Below are 25837 nucleotides of genomic sequence, written 5' to 3' on the forward strand. Positions count from 1 at the left end.
ACTCGAAGTTTCTTTGGATGTTCTAGACTGAATTTCCTGTCTCCCAGGTATGATTAGCCAACTTTTCATATAGATTCATGTAGTTTTCAACTTATGCAGATACTAACTTGCCAATTTGGCTTATGGACACATACTACCTAAAACGAAGCAATAATAGTTACAACTTTGATTTTCTTTTAAAATAGTTGATTATAGGGAGTAGGGATGTTCAGTGGTTGTGATGGCATACTGCTCTTTCACAGCACCTGAATTCAGATCTCAGCATTGAGGTCAGGGGGCAGGGGAGGCTCACAATCACCTGTAATGCTGCATCAGGGGATGTGGTGCCATTTTCTACCCTCCATGGGCACCTGCAGTTACATGCACCGGCCCTTCCACCCACCCACATACACATAAGTTTTTTTTTAATGTGAAAAATGTACAACAGTTGATTAGAACTTCGTGAGTTTTTTTAAATTTTAAAATCATTTGATTATTTTATATGTATTGATATTCTGCCTACATGTCTGTCTCTACATCACGTATGTACCTGGTGTCTCTGCAGAGACCAGAAGAAGGTGTCCGATTCCCTAAAAGTGCATTGCAGATGTGAACCATCTGGGCTGGGAATTGAACTTCCAGTTCTCTGGAAGAGCAGCCAGTGCTCTTCACAGCTGAGCCATCTCGCCAGTCCCTGGGTTTCATTTTTTTTTTAAATTTTTATATTTTTTTGGAAAACTTTTAAAGAGACTCTGGAACATGCCGTCCAGCTCGCTGGGAAATGAGGGGGCCTAATGGAAACTGCTCTGCTCACTCACTGGCAGATTAGTTTGGTGTGGATGTGTAGCAGCATGGTATGTGATCCATTTACCAAGCTCAGTGGAGGTTGCCAGGAATAGGGCCAGCAGGAATTCTATGCTAAGCCTGTTTTAAAGCAAATGTATTTCAGCCGTTTTTCCAGTTTCTAAAGAAATGAGAGAAAGACGTGTTTTATTGAAGCTGCAGTTTGGTGCTTTTTAAGTAAGCTAGGCGTTACAAAACCAAGCGATGTCACCAGCCCTTTCGAGCTGGCCCATACGCCTGCAGCCAGCCCACTGTTGTTTACCCTCAATTTTGAGTGGTTTAATCTAAACCCATTAAGTCCCTGCCTTGTTCTCTCTGCCCCGAGAGTGTCTGGGTCTGGAAATGAAAGCAGAACTCTTGTACAAGGAGGCAGTGTTTGCAAAAGCGAAAGTATGCAGAGAGTCTCCTAACGGGTCTAAGTGTGCTGAAGGACAGTTGGCATTTAGAGATTTGGGAGATTCCTGGTTTTCAAGTTCTAAAATGAAAACAATAGAAATAATTGTTTTGAAAATCTAACAAAAACGACAACCCAGTTCATTAGAGTTTGGTGTGAGTTTCATTTTTTTCTCAATTTTTGCAATTATTTAATTGTTTGTGTGTACGGGTGTTTTGCCGGCACGTCTGTGCATTATGTGTGTGCCTGGTGCCTGCAGAGGCCAGAAGAGGGTGTCCAAACCCTTAGAACTGCATGATAGATCGTTATGAGCCACCATGTGGGTGCTGGGAATTGAACCCTGGGTCCTCTGGAAGAGTAGTCTATGCTCATCATTTAAAATTCACCATTAAATATTGTTTCCTTGCAAAAGTTTTAAAAATGGCTATGTTCTCATGTCTGTAGTCTTTCTAGCAAAATTACTGGAGAGTGTTTGGGTAGCTGTGGTGATATGAAGGAGAGCCGTCTCCCGTAGTCTTGGGCATTTGAACACTTGCTTTCGAGTTGGGGTACTGTTGGGAGGGTGAGGTGGTGGAGCCTTGCTGGAGGAAGTACATTACTGAGACGTTTGAAGCTTTGTGCTTTCAGTTTCCTGATCCTGCCACTGACCCTGCTGCCCACTGCCATGGTTCCCTACCAGGATGGTGCCATGGTTCCCTACCAGGATGGTGCCATGGTTCCCCACCAGGATGGACTCTTATCTCTCTGGAACCATAAGCCAAAATAAATTCTTTCTTCTATAAGTTGTTTTTGATCTTGGTGCTTGATCACAGCAGCAGAAGAGTAACCATGTGGATTGGTATAGCTGGAAAGGAGAAACTGTATTAGATTGTGTGAACAGTGTCCCCCAAAGCCAGATCTATGGAAACAGAAAAATCTCTTTTTGGAGACAAAAATAAAGAAAAAAAAAAAAGAGTAATCTATGTGGATAGTTTGTCTCCTTGGTTAGAGTTAGGGGGAACTGAGAAAAGATCTGTTGAGATCACTTTCTCTGTGAGTTTTCACGAATCCCCAGATATCAGCAAGAACAGAAAGGTGTTCTTGTTCAGCATGGGACAGCATTGTCTTCATCATGGACTGTTGTGTGCGGGATTTCCCTCTGACAACAGGAAAGATGCTGGCTACTCTCTGTAAGCATGGCTAACGGTGGAGGAAGAGTCCATGTTTGGCCAGTTGTAGTTACTACAAAACAATTTTTTATTGTTAGTATTTTAGTTTTTATTGTCACCTTGATACAACCTAGGAAACCTGGGAAAGGGGAACTTCCACTGAAGAACTGCCTCAATCAGATTGGCTTGCAGCCATGTCTTGATTGATGTGGGTGGGCACATTTCCACTGTGGCTGCATCATCTATGGGCAGGTGAGCCTGGGCTGTATAGAAAACTAGCTAAATGTGAGCCAGAGAGGGAGGCAGTGAGCAGTATTCCTCCATGGTTGCTGTTTGGGTTCCTGGCTTGATTTCTCCAAGCCAAAGATGGATTGTAATATGGAAGTGTAAATCAAATAAATCCTTTCCTCCCCAGGTTGCTTTTGGTCATGGTATTTGTTCCAGCCACAGAAAGCAAGCTGAAACAAATGCTAATAATTTTAATTGCTTTAAATCTTCCCCCCCAATAATTCTCTCCTTTGGTTCCAATTCTGACCCCCCAAGACATTGATTGTATGGTAACTCTATTCTGTCCTGGACAGCATCTCTCAAAAGTTTGCAAGGCACTTTCATACCCCACCCCCCAACAAGTGTCTCTGGTCAGCAGGAACCCCAGCTTCAAAGTGTGGATTTGAAGGTTGTTACCATGTATAGTCTCCCAATTGAGGCCCTATCATTGTTAGCATGTAGTGCCCCTAATTGAGCAGAATGCTCCATTGATTCTGCTCAAGGCAGGAGGAAAGGTCATTGTCACCTTCCCCGATCTGAGGCTGTCTTGCAGGGACATAGCTCAATCTGGGCAGCTGCATCATGTTTGATGACCCAGCCTGGGCTTACTGCATTCAGTATCTCTAGGTCCTTTCCACAGTAGAAGTGTCTAGCTGGACCTCTTCCATTCCCTGCCATGCTGCTGAGCTGTCTTGACCCCAGCACAGAACTCTCACTGATAGTGAAGTTCATCTTAGTATTGACCTGGCTGATTTCTTTTTGAATTTGGTTCATTAGAACTGACCCTCCCAACCTTGTCTCTGGCACTGGCACATTTGGTAAGAACATCTGTGCCTTCTCTGAGGCTGTGGGCAACACTGAGCACGGCACAGAGCCCCGCTTGTTGCTTAAAAGGTTTTTCATTCCTAAGACAATTACCTCTTTGTTTTACCACAGTCTAACAAGGAAATAGGCTAGTGGTTGATTAAATCAGTGGTGTCAACTGGTGGCTTTTCTTTGCAGTGCTCAGACAGATTTCAGAGCAACTCCTTCACTTTGCTTTTTTGAAAATTTGAAATTCAGCTTTCCTTTCAAGTCAGGAGGTAGTTAGATAATTTCCTTCCTTCCTCCCTCCCTCCCTCCCTCCCTTGAAACAGAGTCTTACTCTATAGCCTTAGCTGGCCCTGCAGTAATCCTTCTGCCTCCAACTTGATAGTACTGAGATCGAATCTATTATCGAAAACTACTTGTTAACAATAATTTAAGGGACTGTGGATGTAGCTCAGTTGGTGGATTGCCTGCCTTCCTTTCTCAAGGCTCTGGGTTTGATCTCCAGATTGGCTTAAAACCATAAAACCGGGTGGGTAACCCACTCCTGTAATCCTGGCATTTGGGAGGTGGGGACAAAGGATCCGAAGTATAAGGCAGCCTCAGCTATGTAGTGAATTTGAGACTAGCCTGGACTTTATGAGGCCAATAAAACCTTTTAAAAGATATATTAGAATTATTGGGAATAGTACAGAAAATAATACAATTAAGGCCTCTTTGCATTTACCGCCTACAGTGAAGCCAGGCGGAGAGGCTAATGGGCACTATGCTAAGGAATGCTTTTCAGCCACAGAGAACTGAACAGCACCCTGTACTGAGCACAGTGGTGGTGGGCATGCTGAGTGAGAAGGTTGCCCCTGGGGAACCCTGGCAAGGTCACCTGATGCTGGTGCAGCCAGAGAACCCTGGCTCAAGTGTGTCTTCCAGTCCTGCTGCTTTCTGTGGCTGTTCTTTTCTGCCACCTCCTTGGTGAGCAAAAAAAGAACAGTGATGATGTGGGACAACTGACCACAGGTATGTGACCTTGCTCCCAAGACCGAGTGAACATGTGCTGCTGGCATTTTGATACGTGACAGTTAAGGATATGGAGACTAAAGATGAACAGGAAGTCAGGTGATGGCAGATATCCTAGATACTATGGTGAGCCTCGTGATGGTCATTGCGTGTGGATCGAGGTCTCTGTTAACTTCCAGGGATTTGAAGAGTATGTGAGATCACTAACCTGCATAGCTGAATCTCTCTAAGGACTTGGGCACAAGACATCAAGAGACTCCCTGGCTCAGCCTCCTGACAAGCTGCGGTGCCTTGGACAAACAAACCGTCTACCTCAGCTTCCTTGTTTGTCAAAGATGATAATAGATAATCTACCTCCCAGGATGGGGGGAGGGGTCAAGCTGAAAGCAGATGGTGTGGGCCTTGGCCAGCCAGGAAGTAGTGATCTGTGTTGGCCTGCGCATGAAGATGGCTGTCTGTGGAGCATGCTGACCATGTCCCCTAGACTGAAGGAAGTCTGTCTGTCTTGCCTCCCCAGGAAGCTGTCAGGCTACAATGCTCACCTCTGCTGACTGGCCCTTATGTTTAGATAAATGCTAAATGAATACTGAGCAATTCCCATCCCGTAGAAATCTAGAGGTTTCTTGTCTCTAAAAGAGGACCCTCCATTCTGTGGTCTTCATTAGAGAGTCACCTCGTATTTCAGTGCATGAGATGTGTTAAGTTTCTTATTTATTTAGGTACCCACCATGTTCTGAGGGTGGGGCTGCTGGTTTTGATGTTATAGAGGCAAGTACTTCCTTTCCCTGATAAGATGTTCAAATTATAGTAAGTAGTCATCCCTCCCCCACCTCAAATTATTCAGACTATTTTTGTCAGCCTGAGAGTTTCAGGCCTTTCAAAAAAAATTTTTTTGTGTGGAGACTTTAAATACCCATGAGCTTATCGACACACACTAACAACAGTTTTAATCTTGAAATAGGAGTAAGCAGTGAGTGGAGATAGGCCTGAATTTGAATCCCAGCTGTGACCTCGTTTACGCCAAGGCTCACTTTGCTCATTTGAAAAGTAGGAATAATAGAAAATCCCATGAAGTGCCATGAGGATGGTGTGTGTTCCCGACAGAGGTGCCCAGGTGTTGTCCAGTGAATTCATAACTTAATCTTTGTTGTGGATCGTTTTGCTGAGGTCCAATATCCATATTGTTTGTAGCCTATAGCTTATGGCTTAAGGTTCTGTTTGTAGGTTTTTATTTTTAAAATTTAAAAGGTATTTATGTATTTATTTAGTGTACACGAGTATTTGCTTGTGTTTATCTCTGTGTACCAAAAGTATGCCTGGTGCCCAAAGAGGTGAGAAGAGAGAGTTAGCTCCCCTGGAACTGGAGTTACAGATGGTTGTGAGTCAACGTGTGGATGCTGGGAATGGAACCCAAGTCTTCCGCAAAACAACTAGTGCTCTTAACCATCGAATCATCTCCGCAGCCTCTGTTTGTAGTGTTTTAAAGTGAAATTTAATGAAATCTCAATTTGTCCTCAAATCCTGCTTTCTGCTACGTACTATTCTGTCCCAGGCAGACATGTTGTCAGTGTTTATTTTCACAGAGCACTGGTTGAACAAAAATGCCTGGCACCTTATTAGGAAGAGATCTAGAAACTTGGGAGAATGACTGACAGGTTGACCGTTGACTAGATAGGGAGGGAGGTGAGGAGGTAGAGGCCTGCAGGCACCTTGCTGGATTCCATGTTACTCTTCATCTGTGGGTGCCTTTGAGGCAAGGTGGAGGGAAAGGTAATCCATGTACTGCTGATGGATACTAGATGCAAAATACAGCTAACACGGTTACAGCTGCCTGACATAGGAGCAACTTACTCCAAATTTGATTTGTTTAGGATCTAACAGTTTAGATTTAAAAGGAAAAATTCTTGAAATTTCTTGAATTAGTCACTTGTTTAGATCTTTCTAATTTCTTTTTCTAAAGTTTGTATTGAGTATTTAATCAAACCGTTGAAAACATGCATCTCAGCTGCCTGACCTGGTGTTTTTTATAATGACCGTACGATTTGCTTTGATTTTTTCTCTTTTTCTGCTTTTGGTATTAAAACAAAACAAAACAAAACAAAACTGCCTAAATCTCTTATCTAGAAAAGTTTAAAACCTGACAAGGAGACTCCATTTTAGCAACTGTGTGCTCAACAAAATTTAGCACATTGGGTTTCAACAGGAATGCTTTAATTTCTATAATTGTTGGGAATGTGTTTACATAGACTCCAAGGAGTTTTTGTGCTTTCCTTATGTGGGCCGAAGGTTGGGGATTGTAGTCTGGAAGAAGTGTAAAACTGGTTAAACAAATGTGAGTGTGTGTCCGTCTGTTTGGAAAGGACTTCAGGTTCACAGTAGTGGAAGGATCTCTTCAAGTAGATCTTTCAGATGTAAGCAGCATGTTTTGGAGATGTGTGTTAGCTTAGTTGTGGAAGAATTGTTCAAGAGGAAGGGGTCTTATGTACTATCTAGAGATCATTTACAGTTAAGGAAATAATTGAGCACCTCAGTACAATCATACTCAATAGGCATCATAGGAGACTTTAGGAAGAAACTCGTAGTTGCTACCATTGCATGGTCAGCAGGTTACTGTTTAAATAGTCAGTTTTGAAGGAATAGGAGGCATATGGAATGAGATTTGTCTTACTTTCTGATAGATAAGTTATAAAGCCGTGGGCCTCCAAAAAACTTACTCTACATGTGTTGGAATTTGGGTGATTTCAAGGGGTACAGTTTAGATAACAAGGGGTTAATCTTGATGGTCAGTGTCTCAGGATTTATAATCACCTTGGGAATGAATCCCGGATGTGTCTGTGCAGGATTTTCCACATTAGGTTGATTGTGGTAGGAAGACCCACCCCATATATTGCACCATCCTGTCTGTAGCAAGCTTTCTTGTCAGACTTTCTTTGGACCACCAGTCCCCAAATAATGAAATGGAGACATTATTAATTATGAAAGCTTGGCTTTAGCTTAGGCTTGTTTCCAACTAGCTCTTATAACTTAAATTAACTTGTTTCTATTAACCTACATTTTGCCATGTGGCCTTTTGCCCCTTCAGTACCGTGTGTCCAACTTGCTCCACATCTTGCTGGTGAAATCTGCGTGCCTAGATTCATCTCTCGAGTACCTCTCTCTGTCTGGAAGTCCCGTCTAATCTCTCCTGCCTAGCTATTGGCCATTCAGCTCTTTAATAAACCAATGACAATGACACATCTTTACACAGTGTACGAATATCCAGCAATACCATCCCATGGCTTGAGGCATTCATTGCTCTCTGCTTCCTGAGTGTGGATGCAATGTGACCAGCTACTCCCTGTTCTTGTTGACATAGCTTCCCTGCCATGATTAACTGTATCCCTTGGAACTGTAAGCCAAAATAAACTCTTCTTTCCTTAAGTTGCTTTGATAAGGTGTTTAGTTGTGGCAACGAGAGGAACTACTAATACAAGTAGACAGTGATAATTGAGTCTATGGTCACAGGAATAGCTCTTATCCAGAGGAATGGCAGCTTTCCTTTATGATATAAACATTTTTTTATTGATGAGGCTGCTTTTCTTAGTTCTCCTTACTCCCAAATTAAGGGATCTTCATGGCAGTACAACCTCTGATGCTATGTTTAGGGTAAATATACTTGAAATGAGAAGGGTGGCGAAGGGGAGAGGGGAATGTGCTTTTGAAAAGCTTTCTGAGCAGGAAGATGTTATTTAACTAGTATTTCCAACATGAGTCATGAGTCACCATCTTCTCATGGTTGTTTTGGTGTGCTTTGTTTTAAAGTATATTCTTCACATTTGATTCAACTTGGTTTGTGATGTGATTAGCTCACACTGCCATGTTTTCTCTGCCTTAGATGTTCTGTGGGCTTCGCCCATTTGATGAGAGCTTATGACAGACATGAGCCCATAATCAGACTATTCCTTTCTTTTCTTGGACACTCGCCTATAAAACACCTCCCAGCCACAGCTTGGTGCTAGAGATGGGTACCATGTACAGGCCTGAAAATCCATGGTTTTCCATACTCTTCCTTGGACCGGTTGAAATGGAGAAGGCAATTTGGGAACTCAGAGCCACAAGATGGCAGGAACCTGGGTCCCGAACCACTGCTTGGAGCGGTTATCCAAACAAAATTTGCGTGGGACTGTTAGATGGTGTTATTGTGATACCAACAGCTTTCTGGGGTCTCTGTAAACAGCACCTGTGTCACCCTCTTACTGATCACTGTCACTGAGCTCAAGGAGTTCCTCGCTCCTCCCATCTCGTTCCCATGTTTGGGTGGCCTTTAATGTTCCAACAGAGTTTCCTTCTTCACTATCCATTTTTATTTCCTTCCCTTTCATGCCGTTCTTATTACTTTCCCTCCTGAATAAACCCCCTGCACACCTTGCCATCCTGATCTCAGCCTTCCTGCCTGACTGAGAGCTCCCCTTGTGACTTGAGAGAGTCCTCGTGACTGACACAACTGAAGGTGGCTCTTGGTCACTGGACCTCATTCCAGTAGTTTCAAAGACTATTTTTAGATTTACAGCAAAATCGGGCAGAAGGAACAGAGATTTCCACATGTTCTCTCCCTTCACACGTGTGTGGCTTTTTCCATTACCAGCACCCTTCACCAGGGCGGCACGTGTGCTGCACCAGAAGAGCCACATAGACAACCACTGAAGTCCCCGAGGTATGTTAGTGTTCTCTCTTGGATGCTGTGCATCTCCTGGGCTTGAACTGGAGTGCAAGGATACCTGTGATTCCACTCTTGCTAATGATATCCTAATGACACCCACCATCACTCTACGAATCACAGTCATAGCTAATGTTCATCATTGACTTAACTGGATTTGAAATCACTGGAAAGACACACTTCTACATGGACCTGTGGATGTATTCCCAGAGAGGCTTCACTGGAGAGGGAATTTAGTGTTGGCGGTGCCATCCCATGGACCAAATACAAAGGAGAAAGGGAGCTGAGTCACAGCATGCATCTCTCTCTGCTTCCTGTCTGTGGGTGTGACATGACCGGCTGCTTCAAGCTTCTGCCGCCGTGCCTTCCCGCCATGATGCACTGTACCCTCAGATGATGCCCAAGTAACACCCCCCCCCTTTTTGGAGCTGAGGACCAAACCCAAGGTCTTTCTCTTGCTAGGCAAGCACTCTACCACTGAACTAAATCCCCAATCCCCCAAATAAACCCTTTCTTACTGAAGTGTTTTTTTTTTTGGGGGGGGTGCATTTTGGCATAACAACACACAAAATAACTAATACAATGACCTGCTTATTCATAATTTCCCTGCTCACTATACCCTGGGAGCCTCTAATTTCCATCTCCCCCCCCCCATTTCCATAGTTTTGTCTTTTCCAGAATGCCATATATTTGAAGCATACAGAATGTAGTCTTTGAAGATTAAGATGGGTACAGAGGGCTCCTATGGTGGCCACTGTTAGTCTTATGGGTGCTAAGCAACTTCAGAAAACAATACACTGTTTTCACATAGGCACCTGCCATGGAATGGTCTGTAAGCCACCTCAGGTTTGTAGTTGACATTAGAAAAATCGGAATCTTGTTAATCCCAATAGTCACAGCAGGAGTTAGAGGACACTCAAAACCATTTCCATGTTTAAGTTAAAATGCTACCTGACCCACATGGCCATTTAATCACTGGCTGCTGTAAGTAGTTGCTAGTAAAGCCACTGGAGGGGTTACTCACTCTCTCTATCTACTCATCCATCTCCCTTTAAGAATGGCATGAAGGGCCCCAAGTTCTAAGTCCACCCTAAGCATCAGATCACTGCAGCCCCATTTGGCTACTTTTTGCCCTGGTGGCTGCTGGAGCTGCTGTGGTCTGGGAGAAGCAGAACTGGACACCAGTGTGGCCTAGAAAACAGCTGTATCAGCCCTTTTCGGCAGAGAGAGAGAGAGTCCTAGAATCTGCCTCAGTGATAAGCAGACAGAGCTCTGTAAGTGATAAGCATTTTGAATCCCCGGTAATAGGTTCCTCCGATGATGCAATAAGCCAAATTGAGCCGAATTAAAAGTAAAGGACGAGGTTTAATCTGAGCAAAGCATTCCCGGGTGATCTCGGGGGAAGAGAAGAAATCACATGACAGGTCTATGGACTGGAGTTTAAATACCCTGTAGGCACCATCTTGAGGAGCTCCGTGGGAGGAGGCTTTCTGAGGGGCAGGGTTTGGAGGGGGTTGGAGCTTCCGACAGAACAGTAAGGATGCCCCCTCATATCTTGCCTGGACTGATGCACTGGCTTCCCCAAATTTAACCTCTCCCTATTCTGGTTTATTTTCTTTCTTTTTTTTTTTTTTTTTTTTTGGTTTTTCGAGACAGGGTTTCTCTGTGTAGCTTTGCGCCTGTCCTGGAACTCACTTGGTAACCCAGGCTGGCCTCGAACTCACAGAGATCCGCCTGGCTCTGCCTCCCGAGTGCTGGGATTAAAGGCGTGCGCCACCACCGCCCGGCATTCTGGTTTATTTTCAACAAAACAACCAGAATGATCCTTTCAACGCCACATCTTGTTACTTTTCTATGGCAAATTGGACTGACCAGCCAAGTCCTTTGGATGGTCTCCGCTTGTCTCTGACCTTGCCGCCTCCTCCTCCTGTGATGTATTAGCAGGTTTCCTCACTGTTTCTCACACACTCCAGTTCTTGTTACCTCAGGGCCTTTGCTCCTGCTGGCCTTTCTGCCTCATGTGCTCTTTCATATCCACGTGGCTCTGCCCCTTGCTTTACTTAGGTCTCTGTTAAAATAACATTGTATTAGAGGCTCTTTCCTGCTGTCTGCAGCTCCGTTCCCCTTACCCATCCTTCCCTTCCTCTGCATTTACGCACTTATCAGATGTATAATTATTTATTTATTGCCTGTGTCTCCCCACTAGAAGAGTTTGATGAGGGCAGGTTGTTTATTCTAGCCCAAACACCCAGTATATTCTCTGCATGTGTCTTGAATACAAACGGATAAATGCGGACATTTAGTGCTGCCTCCTGGGAGGATCCAGAGCCAATTACTTACTCACCTGCGGTGTCTCTAGGGTTCCCAGCGATCACTGAGGAAATGGAAGGATTATTCTTAACACGGTTAACTCCACTCTCAGGCCTTTCTCGTTCAGCTCTCTGTGTCTGTGGCTATGGTTGTTACGCTCACACTTCCGGACCTTGTGCTGGAGTATAGAGGAGGGATGGGTCCCCCCAGTTTACTCTGGCCAGATGATACCTTTGGGGAAGCTGAGATTTGACATCTCTGTAGCAGGTCTGCTTTTTTTTCTGGCTTAGAGCCTCAAACAGTTGACCTGAGGGGAGGATGGTGGGTGGGGGGAGGGAGGAGGGGGAGGGAGGAGTGGGGAGGGTAGATCAAGAGTGCGCAATGACCACAAGAAGGGGGATGTACTAAACAAGAGGCAGGAAAAGACACAGCTGGCAGAGGCGGCTTCTGAATGGCCAAGCTTGGCCGCCCCTGCCTGAAGGGGTGGAGAATGAGCTTGGGACTGTTCTCTTGAGGAGCACCCCCCCCCCACACCCCACCTGTGGTCTAGCTGTGGAGAGACAGACTTAGCCATGTAGTTAGTTGGGAAGGAGGACTTTGGAAAAGACCCTCACTTGCCACTACCAGGAAAAGAGACATTGCAAAGTGGCTCTTGAGCCCTCAGTTCCTGATTTGTTGGCGCCCAAGCAGGGGCCCATTTCCTCCCTGATCTCCTTATTCCTTCTTAAGATTTCCAGGCCCTGGTCCCTGGCAGGCTTCATATTTTTCTCCATTTTCATTAGTCATGCGTTCTCCAGCTCCAGGCTTTGATTCCATTCCTTGTCAGCTGCCTTTTCCAGCTCTTCCTCCCCTCGACACTGTTATCATCCGCTGCAGTTAATTTTTACTTCCCATGTACCCTAAGCAGAGTTCTTCCTGCTTCCCTGCACCATGTGAAAGACAGGGGCTGAAGACCCTCTGGATGCTCCTCCCAGCTGCCTCCACGTTTCTGCCGGGCCAGGCTCCCTGTTTTCCATGCTGGGAAAGGGGGAGATGGAGAGAGTAGTCCTGCCTTGCTTTTAGTCTGGTGACAGAAGACAGTGGAGGGGTGGGGGCCATGGGGAAGAGGGGATTGGCAGAGGGCTGTTGATTTTCTTTCTTTCTTTTTTTTTTTTCTTAAATGAAAGTCCTTCCCAGTGCTGGGGACTCATTTGGAGGTCAGAGGTTGACACTCTTCCGGGAGCTTGAAGCAACTGGAAGCATGATCAGATGGAGAGACGTGAAATGGGTCTTCAGTGTCTTTACTTATAAACTAAGGAGTTGGGTCCCAATGAGCTTTGTTTGTACTTTCCGAGTCTGTGGTCCCGGTGCTGAGGATGGCCTGATTCTTTAGCTTGCATGTGGTACTCCTTGGCAGGTTCTTCAGTGCTAGGGAATAGCCTGCTCTGTGGTATGTGTATACATGGTGCATGTGTGCCGAGCACAGCAGAGCTTGGTGTTCTGGTTCTCCTGCTGCCCAGATGACAGGGGTACTGTTCCTGGCTCTTGTACTTCCCAGAGGGTCTTCCTGTGGAGCACAGGGCCTCAGTGGTCTGCCCCTGAAGGGAGACTTTTCATGGTTAGAACACTAATCTTTGCCCAGGATGGATCAGTTTACAGAGCCTTAAGGTTCTTTGTGTTCTGTGTCTTGGTTTAGGTTTGGCGTGTTTGAAGCGGTCAGCCGAACTACCCTGACCATCAGACAGCATTTGGTTTGACATAGACCCACAGTCCTCAAATGTTACATAATAGGCACGTGGGGTTGCTGTCTGTGTGGGCACAAGACGACTCCAGAGTGCGGGGCCTCACAGTCTTTTACTGTGTGGTAATTGTCAAGCCATTCCAGTTGTGAATTATAAAAAGAGTCTGGGGAAATATTTTCTTAGATCACTGGTGATGATGGTCACTGATAGAGTGTTGTCTTTCATTAGGGAGCAGAGGGTCTGGAGCAGAGGGCATAAAGATCCAAAAGAGGTGATATGGAAACTTTTATAGGAGAAACATTTTCCCCCAGAGCATTATAGGGAACTTCAAAATATAAACCTCACAAGATTTTACAATTATGATTTTATTCTTTAATTTTAAATTCATTACACGTGTCAACTCAACTGAGCCTGGTGGTTCAGAGCCTCTCTGGGATCATAAAATTTGTTCAGTAATCCACTAAAGCAAATAGCAGTCTTTTAAGATTTAATTCTAAAAAGAATAAGGAATGCATTCCCCAAATGAAATTTGAATGGTGTTTTTTAAATTCCCAGTATCCTTCCTTCCATTAGAACCACAGGGTTCTGTCGATTTGTTTGAAAATCACCAGTGGACCAAACATAACTGAGTTAAGCATCCGCCCAAGAGCAGAAGCATGAAGAGGAACGGATTGGAATGAAACATACTCAGTTATTCAGTGAGCACCTCGTCTCTAATTCTGCAGCAGCTGGTCTGGGCTCTGGGCTCCCAGGACTGGGTCTGGTTTAGCACTCTTGTCTTGTAGAGCACACAGGTAAGCCAAACAAAAAAAACGACAGTGGCCACAGAAGCCTGACAGTTCTGTACATCTCTGGTCCTCACAGTGCTCTCCCAGAGCTGAACTCTGTCCCCAGCCTTCCCTCCATTGTTCTGGGCTTTCCCCAGGGGCCTGCAGAGCGCATCTAATCCCTCGCAGGCATGGCGGACCCTCAGATGTTTGCAGTGTGACTGTTTACCCAGGAGTCTGCTCTGCTCCGACAGAACAGCTCCGGTTCCTTCAATTGTTCTTCCTGTGACACTGCTGTATTTTTAATTTCATACTGAGGCTATTATGGACTCTCCCTGATATCTCTTAAATTCGTCTTTTGCATCTCTTTGGCATCTTAGTCACTTTCCTCTAAACACGTGGCCAGTTTGGTCTGTTTTTATACTGAAGCATTCCCTGGCCCAGGTGTGTCCGACCCGGTAGAGCATAGCTGGACTGTACTCATTCCTAGAGGGATTACTAGGTTTCTACAGCTCTGGACAGCACAGAATTAGCATTTCATGTCTCTCAAGACTGACTCATGCTAACTAATTACAAACTAAAATCCCATCCTGTGTCCAGTTGTTAAACAATATTTTATTGTTGTGACTCATTATTTTGAGACCAAGTGAATATTAAGCGAATGCAGGGATGGAGGTGGTGAGGGTTTTTGTTGTTGTTGTTATTGTTTTTTTGTTTTTGTTTTTGTTTTGTTTTGAGATAGTATCTTTCAATGTATCCCAGACTGACCTTAAATTCACTGTGCAGCACAGTCTAGCCTCAAACTCACAGCAATCCCCCTGCCTCAGCCTCCTGAGTGTTGGGATTACAAGTGTGTCCTGCCATGCCCATCTGAGAGTGGAGATCATAATTTCCGTTTTCTCACACCCCACCCAGCATGTTTCCCACTACCATGTGGGAGTCATATAAGAGTCAGGTATTTGTCTTCGACGTCTGTGAGTCTCATGCTTTCATGTCATCTGTAAGTTAGTAATTTGGCAATTAACCTGATTGAGTGCTCTTAAAGCCTGTTCTGAAGGCCTGAGATGCGGCTCAGTGGGTGAACATTTATCTAGCGCTCACGTGGCCTTGGGTTGGAGCCCCATCTCCAGAGTGGGAGAGATGGAGGGCTGGGTCTGCTCTGGTCTTGTAGGGAATCTCTGCCTTGAATTACTTTTTACTTGCTTTTGCTGTTAGAGAAACCAAGGTCATTTCAATTCTAGAGTGGCAAATCAGTCCACCAGGTACGAAGGTCACAGTGACCTTTTGGTCTGTATGTTTATACTTTTTGAATTGCTGAGTTTAATGCACAAGTTTGGCTAATGGATTGCTTCCTGAACATTAACATACACCTTTCATTTACAGTTATTTTTTCCGTGATTAAAATTTTTTAAATTTCAGTTTCATTTTAAACAACATTTCTGTTAAGCATGAACTTAAGTCATCCCCTTAAGCATGTTGTCCACTGTCTGGTGGCACCTGTCACTGGTCCTCATAGTTTCTGTCCTACTCTGATGTCCCAAAGAAGAAGGACCTTTTAATTTGTCCCTCCCCCTGGTCCCTACCTGCTGAATATTGACTTTTTGCTGTCCATATCATCCTATCTGGAGGTAGAAGTCATTCCTATCCCAAAGGCAACAGCTGAAGAGATGTTTTGTAAGTCTTTTGACCTATAAGGAAATCAGCCTTCCTTTTAAAAAAATGATATTCTGATTATTCTCCTCCAATTTGTGTTGACATTAATTTTGTTGGGTGTTAAGTTTGAATAATCCTGATATTTTATACTGTAAAAAAATGAGTTGCCTTTAAACATGATTTAATTCAGTGGTTCTTAACTTGTTTGGATCATATGTACCTTGTGTTGCCTTCTAAGAGTCTTGAACAGAGAGAATTATCTATAGGTAAATGTCACCACCACACATATGTGCAGGGAGATGAAGGAATGCCACCCCCACCCATGGATTTCAGGAGTAGAAGCTTTGTGTTAAGTGTCTCAAATACATGTTGACTTGAATGTGCCTAGGAGTTTAAGATTAGAAACCCCGTATCAATGGGACTAAATGTTACCAAGCAGGTGGGTGTTTGCTGATTGTGTGGTAATGTGATATCGAGAAAAGGTTGCTGGATCGGCATAGGAAGGTCCAGGGTGGCTACTAGACCTGATCTTTTCAGTATTCTCCTTTAGAAATGAGGATCATACCTCATAGGTAGTCTTGTAGAATAAAGTGAGAAAATCATAAGGAAACACTTTCTAATTGTAGTGTGTGTATGGGGTGGTGGTGGTGATGTATGTGTCCGTGTGGGTGTGCATGGAGGTCAGAAGTCAACATAGGGTGTCTGTCCTCGGGATGCTGTTAACCTTGGATTTTGGGGCGGACTCTCATTGGCTTGGAGCTTGCCAAGTAGGCTAGGCTGGCCGGACTGTGAGCTTCAGGGATCCATCTGTGTCTACCTCCTGAGAACTGGGATTACAAGTGTGTGTCACTGTGCTTATTCATTCATTCATTTGTTTGTTTTTAATGTGGGTTCTGGGGCTGAAAGTCAGGTCCTCATGATTGTGCATGAGCTGTCTTCACGGTGCCTCGTGTTTTAAATCATTATTACCGTGATCTGAGTTGAAAATACTCTGCTTATTGTCCAAACATGTTAGCTAGCTTTGAAACTAGAAGTAAAGATTGCCTAGCAAATAACATTGTCATTGACAGAGTATATATGTGTGTGTGTGTGTGTGTGTGTGTGTGTGTGTGTGTGTGTGTGTGTGTGTATAGTATATGCAGGTGCCCTGCATGGTGGATGCGCACGTTAGTGTGATAAAGGGAACATTAATTAGTGTGAGATAGCCCAGGAATTGGGCTAGCATAGTCACCCTATAGGGACAGTTTAAGGAAAGAGTCCTTCAAACACACAGGTTAGAACATAAACCCACGAAGAAGCAGAGACCATTCCTTCCCTGCTGATCTGAGACACCACCATCTTTATGTCCATGTCTTTGTCTCTGATCTACTTTGGGTTCTGTCTCTCTGCCACTGTCACACTGTTTACAAGACCCTGGTTTTATTCTTGATTTTTGCTTTGGTATGGCAAGGGCTTTTCCCTCTCTGCACCACTCAAATACTACTTCCTGTCCAAATCTTTATTCTTATTTATTTTTCCAAATAGACTTTTGAATAATTTTGTTCAATTTTCTTGGAAAATATTCATTTTGGGTTTTGAGTGGACTATGTTAAATTTGTAGATTAATTTGGAAAAATAATCTTGCCTTGTGTGTCTCTCATTGTTTCCAGAAGTTTCAAGGCACTATTTTTTAATGATTTATTTTTATTTTATGTACATTGCTGTTTTGCCTGCATGTATGTCTGTGTGAGGGTGTTGGATCCCCTGGAACTGGAGTTACATGTGGATGGTGGGAACTGAACACTGGTCCTCTAGGAGAGCAGCCAGTGCTCTGAACAGCTGAACCATCTCTCTAGCCTGAAATGAACTCGTGAAGTATTTGAGAATTTTGTATGTGGGGCCCAGTGAGTGGACAGAAAGGTGCTAACACACCCATCTACAGTTGTGATTCTGGTATTGATCCATTGGTTTCATTAGGACAGGTTATTGTTTTTAGTTGTCAAAAACAAAGCCTGTAGCTGAGTCCAAGTGGGGGCATAAGCGAGGTTTGTATGTGGCAGTTCTGTAAGTGGAGTCTGTCCTTACCACATGGGAAGTGAGTGGCTTCGTAAGAAGTGTGGTAGCCTTTCAGTGGCCACGGGGGCCAGAGAGACCTCAGTCTCAGCCTGGGGTTGTCACCTGCAGCTGATTATTGGCACTCACATGCTCAGCCCATTCTTTCAGTATGCCCTTCCCGGGATCTCTTATACAGCTCAGCTCAGTTGCTTTTGTTTGAGCCCCCCCCCCCCCCCGTTCCTTTGCCTGAGTGCCAATATTCTTGCTCTTCTACCATCAGATTTCCTTTCTCCACCATCCTCTCTGACCTCCCTGCCTCTGTCTCAACAGCTCCTTCCACTGGCTTCCGCATCATCTCCTTTCCTAGCCAGAATCCTTGATTGTACTTTTGATGTCCTTGAGATGACTACGTGGGAGATCTTTTTTATTCTGAGCATCATCCTTGTTGCTGGGACACCTAGGTCACCTCGCTCGAGTGGACCTGCGTCTTTACCATCATGAAGCATGGTGTGTTCTTGGGAGGGAAGCACCGTGCACCGAGACTGTGTGGTCAGGGCAGGGTTGAACCTGGAAAGGTTGTGGTGAAACTCTTGCCTAAGTGGTAGTCCTTGTTCACCTGGCCAAATGAAAGACTAATATGACCGTTGTTTGGAGTCGATGCAGATTAGATATCTTCGTGATTCGAGAAAATCTTTGATCTATTTATACAGTCTGCTCTGTGTTTACGAAAACCACACAGGCCAGGGCACAGGGCCCATCTCTGGAGAATTTGCAGCCCTTTAGCAACCAGGAGCAGGACTAAAGCAAGCTGTGTGTCGTTGTTAGGAAATGGAAAGCCGTCTGAGTTTCCTCCTCTCAGGCCTGTCCAACGTGCGCTATTGTTTTGGTCTTTTGCTTTTCAGCTCCCCTTCCTGTGCTCTGGCTCAAGCTGTGGTATGGTAGATTTTCCTTGGCACGTCACTTTCTATCAATTCCACTTGTGTGACAAACACACACACACACACACACACACACACACACACACACACACACTCACGCTCATGTGCAAAGACAGGAAAATTCGCAACTGAGCACCAGGGTGTTTCCCAGAACACTGTGATTTGTATTTACATGACTTCATGATTTTGGATGCCTTTCTGAGAGTGGGATTTGCAACATTTTTCAATCAAATAATGATATGGTCACTGGGAGGAGGAGCCCCATTTGGACTGTGTCTTGCTCCTTAAGGACTTAACTCTTAGTATCACAGTGTCATGCTGCTGTAGGGGACTGTCGGGCTGACACTCATGTCCAGGAGCCTTAGTCTGACTCTTCCCTGCTTCCTTTCCCCTTCATCTCAGGATAAGAACTGGTTTATTTTTGTTAGGCAACTACACAGACACCCAGAGCCTTCTTTGAATCTAGTAAGCTCTGGAAGTCTTTAGAGTAGACGACCTTTCTACTTCTTGCTTTCACTTTCCTACCACTCCCTCAGGCTGGGCAGAATGCATCCTCTCCCCCTGGAGGCCTGCTCTGGGCTGCCTTTTTGTACTTCAGGCAGGGAGCATCCTGAATCCCTTGAGGCCTGCAGGATCCTGAGATGATCTGGCAGCCATGGCTGTCAGCTCGCCCCCAACAAAGCCTCCTGTACCAAGACCACTAGCCTGGTGTCTCGTTCCTTTGAAGAGTGCTTCCTCTTGGAAACAGGACACTTTGTAAGGCTTTGTACTAGCCAGGAACTCTTAAGACAAAGGAGGAGGCCAACCCAGATGAGAAAGAGGGCTTAGGCATTACTCAGAGGAGACAGAGTCAATGCTGTTGATACAGCATGTGTGTGAGCATTCTTGTTTATCTGAAAAATGTCTGTGAATATTTATGGTTCATGCAGTATACAGTGTTCAAGCACATGCTAGGGCCTGAGCTTAGAATAAATATCAAGAACCTTTATATTTATAGTGGTAGGTCACATCTAGGATAATATCATTATGCACAATGATATTTGGGGGATAGGAATTCAAGGTACTGAAAAATCATACTCATATATCTAGCATATTAAAGAAACAATTCTTTTCTATTCCTTGACCTTTTTTGATTTTTGGAACAGCTCAGGCTAGCTCTGACTCTCATACTAAACATATCAGGAAGGTGTTCCTGGGAAAAAGTCATTGTTGGAAGGAGGCTCTGTGACATTTGAGCTCACTCACATGAAGTGCTTATGACAAGTGTCAGTGTTGTGGGCCTGTGCCCTTCCCCTGTGGTTTCTCAGAGCCAGAACAAGGAAGTGTACTAATGCCCAGACTTACTTGTTTTTCAGGGACAGAGGACGGTCTGTGCAAAATTTGGCAAAAATGTTTATCTTCCCGAAGATGCCGAGTTTTACTTTATTTATGACGGGTCGCATCAGAGGCACGTGGTGATTGCCGAGCGCATTGAGGATAATGTCCTCCAATCCAGCATTCCAGGTGAGGAGGTCTCGGAGTGGTGGGGGTGTGGGACATCTGTGTCTTCCCTCCAGGGTATCTGCCAAGGGGAGAATTACAAGGAAGAAGAAGAAACACCCGCCAAGGTCAGGAGTTCACATGGGTGTATGTGCATGTGGTTAGGGGGGACACTTGCCTCGTGACACCAACTCCTGGGGTCCCTGCAGTAGTGTCTGCCTTGACGTAGTCCCAGCAAGCTCACCCTACTGGCTGTCGTCCGTCCGTCCGTGTCCCGTCCCCCGTCCCCCCCCCCCCCCCCCCCCCCCCGTTCAAGGTCTAGTGTACTTAGGTGCAGCCAATGGAGGATGTGCCTTGGGTGTCATCTCCTTAGCCTCAGGCTGATGCTGGAGTTGGCTCTGGACAAGGTGACATGACAGACCATGTCCTCATTCTCCTTTCTCATTCCTCTCAGGTCGGCCTGGCAGCCCCAGGAACTCACATATAACAACAACAACAACAACAAACCCAAATGCTTGATAGTGGTGTGCACGCCTTTAATCCTAGCACTCGAGAGACAGAGGGGGGTGAATCTTTGAGTTTGAGGCTAGCCTGGTCTACAGAGGGAGTTCCATGACAGCTAGGGTTACACAGAGAAACCCTGTCTTGAAAATCAATCAATCATCAATCAATCAATCAATCAATCAATCAAACAAACAAACAAACAAAACCTCTGCTGTATTTGTTAATGGCCCTGTCGTTCTGCTGCTGGTCTCTGTTGGTCCCTTCCCCGATACCCTTTTACTCCGGCACATACATTGACATCCTTTCTATTCCTAGTTTACTTATGTTTTTTCTTTTAGTGAGCAATCGCTAGAGAAAGAATAAAAATGACAAAAATGCTCCTTCTGATAGAAAACTTTTTGTTTCGTTTCTTTCTTGTTTACATGGAGGGACCAACCTTGTTGCCCTCTGATGTGTGAAAGCAAGCCCCTCCCCTTGTTTAATGGCCTTGTCTTCATTTTGACAGGTTTCATGGGGGTGAGTGACAGTATATTTCTTTCTTTCTTTGATTTGGAGCTGAGGACCAAACCCAGGACCTTGTGCTTGCTAGGCAAGCGCTCTACCACTGAGCTAAATCCCCAACCCAATAGTCTGTTTCTTAACCTTAAACTTCCCTGATTATAGACTTACTGAGGTAACCTTTGAGTGTTGGGAAATGGTTAGGTTCACCAGGGTAGCCTATCAAGTGATGGAAGATATGTTCTGCAATTTATACTAGATGGAACAGTCTAATGAGGTGGCGTCTTTTGAGAGTCGTTGTGAGGATGGCAATGGATCTTTTTTTTTTTTTTTTTTTTTTGGTTTTTTGAGACAGGGTTTCTCTGTGTAGCTTTGCGCCTTTCCTGGTTCTCACTCTGTAGACCAGGCTGGCCTCGAACTCACAAAGATCCTCCTGCCTCTGCCTCCCGAGTGCTGGGATTAAAGGCATGTGCCACCACCTCCCAGCTTGGATCTTGTTTAGGAAACCTGATGCTCTTAGTCTTTGGAATTCTGGCAGCATAGCCTTTGTGGGAAAACTTGGAGAGACAGGCGGGGCGGGAGGATGCAGGCCTATGAGCACTTGCCAGTGAGTACAGGGCATCGTGCTCAGAGGGAGCTCAGTGACTCTTCTCAGTCCAGCCATGATATGGTCCCAGGGGTTTGGATGCTATTGACGCTTGGGAATTCTACCAAAGACAAAAACATGTAGCTGGGCAGAAGTTCACCAGCCTTAGCAGAACGGGAAGGTAAGGCAAAGAGGAGAAATGTAAGGAGATCAGGTAGCAGGGTGACCAGCAACCCCGGAAGTATTGAGAACATCTGCCAGATACAGGAGCCATTTCTGGAGGGGTCCTGGTGAGCTCCTGGTCTTTGTTGACTGTGTTCATCTACACAGACTCTAGTTGTCGTCTTCACCCTGCATTCAAAGCAGCTCCGTGGAATTAGGGTGCACTTCTATAGATGTCTGATACAATTTAAAAATCTATTGCTTCAGTAAGTGGCTAAGGATGTGTGACTGTGTTTCTAGCAGAACAGAAAGAGCTAAAACCCCTCAGGTGCCAGCCTGGAATCCAGGGGTTGGGCAGACGTGAAGGGTAAAGTGTGGCAAAGGACTGTGGTTGGTGGAGAGAGACTCTGAAGTTCTCAGAGCTCCCAAAGGATCATTTAAAACCCAGAGTCACCAAAAAAAGATGATCGCAGCTCAGGAGTGGCCCCCAGGATGGTGGCATTTAGAGATGACACCCTACTTTCTACTTGTCCCCTGGAGAGTGCTGCCTACCCAGGGCAACTGTGTGGCTCCTTCAGACATGGGCTGAATGGCTCCTTATCCTGTCATTTAGGCCATTGGATTCAGGAGACGGTGATGGTATCTGTGTGCCTCTGCTCGGAAGGCTACTCCCCAGTGACCATGGGCTCCGGCTCAGTGACCTATGTGGACAATATGGCCTGCAGACTGGCTCGTCTACTGGTCACTCAGGCTGACCGACTCGTGGCCTGTAGTCACCAGACGCTGCTGACCCCGTTTGCCCTGACAGCAGAAGCACTGCCCGCCTTGGATGAAGAGCTGGTGCTGGCTCTGAGCCAACTGGAGCTGCCTTTGGGCTGGACAGTCTCGGGATATTCCTCGCTTGAAGGTAGGTCTGTGTCAGAAAACCCAGATGTGTGCTGTGTGCTTTCTGTTTCAGGTCTAGAATGTGCCTTCAGTATGCCGTCTGTTTCTCTGGGTAGACTTTTCTCCCTACCTTTTAGCTAAACCTTTAGTCCTGATGTGGTTGGGTTCTTTGAAGTCTTCAGCCATCCATCTCTCAGCTAGCTCATGTTTCTGGGCCCCAGGAGGTCTGAGGAGGAACCATTAAAGGGATTTGCCAGTCGTGGTATTGGTGCTGTTTCTTTATGGCTGGCTCTTGAGCCTGTGGCTCTGGGCTGTGGCTCTAATTCCTTTGGCCACTTTCTTGCCATGAGAAAGAGACATTGTTGCCGTGATCCAAATAGGAAAGAAGGACACAAAGAGCTCTGTGAAATGCTTGGAAGGCATGCAGCCTGAAAGAAAGGTGAGGGATGAGCTGACATCTGGAACAATGTAAGAGTCAGGGCGGGGGGAGATGGGATGGCTCAGTGGGAAGCATTTGCTGAGCAAGCTCCAAGACCTGAGTTTGATCTCCAGTACCCACATTAAAAAAAGTGGCATTTGTAACTCCACCCTGGTAGGATGGAGACAGGAATGTCTCTGGGGCTGCCTGGCGGCCAGTCTAGCTAAATTGGTAAGTTCTAGCTCCAGCTGGAGAGACTATCTTTTAAAAAAATCAATGCAGGTGACCTGTGAGAAGCAACACTTTGGCCTCTCCGTGCATGCATGACGCACAAGTGTGTATCTGCATACACACCCACCCCTGCACATACACAAACTCGCATACACTCACATGCACCTGCACACAGGAACACTAGCACGTGCATACAAAGTCAGTGTCCCCAAGGGCATTTATAGATAAAATAAAATCTTATTTGAGGGGTAGATGAAGGTCACTGTCCAGTCTGAAGGCAGCCTGTTCTCTACATAGTCATGTCCAGGTCAGGTAGGGCAAGGTACAGAGACCTTGTCTCAAGAATGTTTTTAAATTGACACACATTTGCATGTATCTATGGGATATGCTATGGTGATTATATACATGTAAATAATGCATGGTGACCAACCTACAGTGATTATTATTTCCATTTCCTTGGATATGTGTAATTTCTTTGTGTTACATTTGCACTGACTTTTAGAGTTCCTAAGGGTGGATGGATTCTTGTTCTCCAGTGCTAGGGTGTATATAGAGCCATGGAAGTAACATACAAGCCCACTTGGGGATGAAGGCAAATTGTTCAATCGACGTTCTTTTTTTAAAAAGCTACTTTCATTTATTCATTTAGACTCTCTCTCTCTCTCTCTGTGTGTGTGTGTGTGTGTGTGTGTGTGTGTGTGTGTGTGTGTGTGTAGGGGGTTGTGCCCTAGTGTACACGTGGAGGTCAGAGGTCAACTTCAAAGAGTCATTTCTTTCCTTCCACATAGTGGGTCCCACAGATTAAACCCAGGGTTGACAGCAAACGCCTTGACCCACTGAGCCTCTCACCAGCCCGCCAGTAGCTGTTTCTTAAGGTGATGACAAATGATGTAATTTTGTTGAAAATCCTGAGATTCTGTTTTCTTGCACACAGCACGCATTGTCAATGTGCTGTTCTCCTCTCATTGTGAAGTAGCTTTGTGATTGGATGATGCTACTTCAAAGAGTGTGATTCCTGATAAATTCTGGGTGTGACTTACAGGTTGGCTTAAATTTGAGCATGGGTGAGCTTGAATGTACCACTGTAAGTAACGGGTATGGTTTTTATAAACAGGGTACTGAGGCCATTATCTACAACCAGAGAAGATATTTATTTCTCCATTCAATCAGAATTATTCTAAACCCTCTCAGGGCACTTCTCAATGTTTCTAGTATGTTTAAGACCTTGAATAAGAGGAAGTCATGAGTATCACCCAACACTGAGCCTACACGTGAACGCTTAAGCCATGGGCCTCCAAAGAGCAATTTGTATTGCATACTTGCTGCTTTTAGTTTTCCATGTCAGAATTCAGAACTTAAGATTTTCTAACACCTGTGGATTTATAGTAGTATGTGTGTATGATTTCCCAGTGGATTTACAGCAGCGCATGTGTGTGATTTCCCGTGTTGGGTGTGTATTTCCGATAGTGATACATAATAAATAAATTCAGGGAACTGCAGGTGCCAAATGGTGTCCTACTGCTGTTTTCAAGGCTGTCTAGAGATCCATTTTTGGATGAGAGAAAAAGGGAGGCGGGTCCTTTCCTTCTGAGAGTGAGATATTGCACCATATGGAAAAATAGTTCCTCATGTCATAGTTGTTGCGAAAAGTACCTTCAAGCCTGGTTATGTACTTACCTTGGGAACCTCGGGTCTCCTGGCTATGGGACCCGCGCAGATTACTGTATAGTTAATTTGGGTTTTCACAGATGAACCGTATTTCCTTTATTTAGTATTAGTTTCAAGACTGGTACAGACAGTAAGTGTGTTTCATTCTGGGGTTTCTGCGGTACTTTGTTCTTGTTTATTCTTTTATCCCACCAGCCTCTCTGTCCTTAGTATTGGTCTCCCCCCCCCCAGTGACCACTGTTTCTATGTCACATGTCTCCTCTCGCCCTCTCTCTTCTTCCTCTTCCTTCCCAACCCCCACGTGATTTGTTTTCTCCTCCCGTGGTCCCCTTCCTGGTGTCTTGACCTTTACCAGTATAATGATGACGTAAGGATTAGGCTGAGGGTGGGGCATGTGAGAATTTGTATTGTATTCTTGGTGGAGACATCAGTCATAAGCAGAATCCAGTTTCCTTCCTAGTAATTGTGTTTTCAGCTCACTCATTTGAACTGAAGAAACATAAAAATATTCCTAGTACTGAGTACTGCGTAGTGTCGTGATAGGGAGTGTACATTGTGTAATGTTTAAATCTGGTTAAATATACTTAATCTCAGGTATTCATCATTTCTTTGTGCTTAAAAATTTTTTAACACCCTTTCTTGTAGCTTTTTGAAGTGTACAGTTGCTGTTCCACAAGAACCCTTTGCTCCAGTCTAGCTGTGACATAACACCTTCTGATCAGCATTTGTGCTTAACACCCTCCCTAGCCTCTGGTGACCATTGGTTCTCTTTCTAGGACAATACTTTTTGAGAGTCTACATGTAGGTAGGATCATGTGGCACTGGTTTGTCTGTG

The 25837-nt window shown here is 45.0% G+C and overlaps 1 protein-coding gene across 5 annotated transcripts in view; it reads left to right on the top strand.

The window, feature by feature from the left end:
- Positions 1-25837, top strand: part of Arhgef28 (Rho guanine nucleotide exchange factor 28) — a 300377-nt gene that overhangs the window by 98344 nt on the left and 176196 nt on the right. For all 5 annotated transcript variants that reach the window (XM_052743476.1, XM_052743480.1, XM_052743477.1 and 2 more), the window contains exons 3-4: positions 19927-20074; positions 22414-22707. In XM_052743476.1, coding sequence (XP_052599436.1) covers positions 19927-20074; positions 22414-22707 — 442 coding nt within the window. The remainder of the gene's footprint in view (positions 1-19926; positions 20075-22413; positions 22708-25837) is intronic.

The sequence above is a fragment of the Peromyscus californicus genome, unplaced genomic scaffold (assembly GCF_007827085.1).
Source record: "Peromyscus californicus insignis strain IS unplaced genomic scaffold, ASM782708v3 Scaffold_18__1_contigs__length_77618521, whole genome shotgun sequence".
NCBI lineage: Eukaryota > Metazoa > Chordata > Mammalia > Rodentia > Cricetidae > Peromyscus > Peromyscus californicus.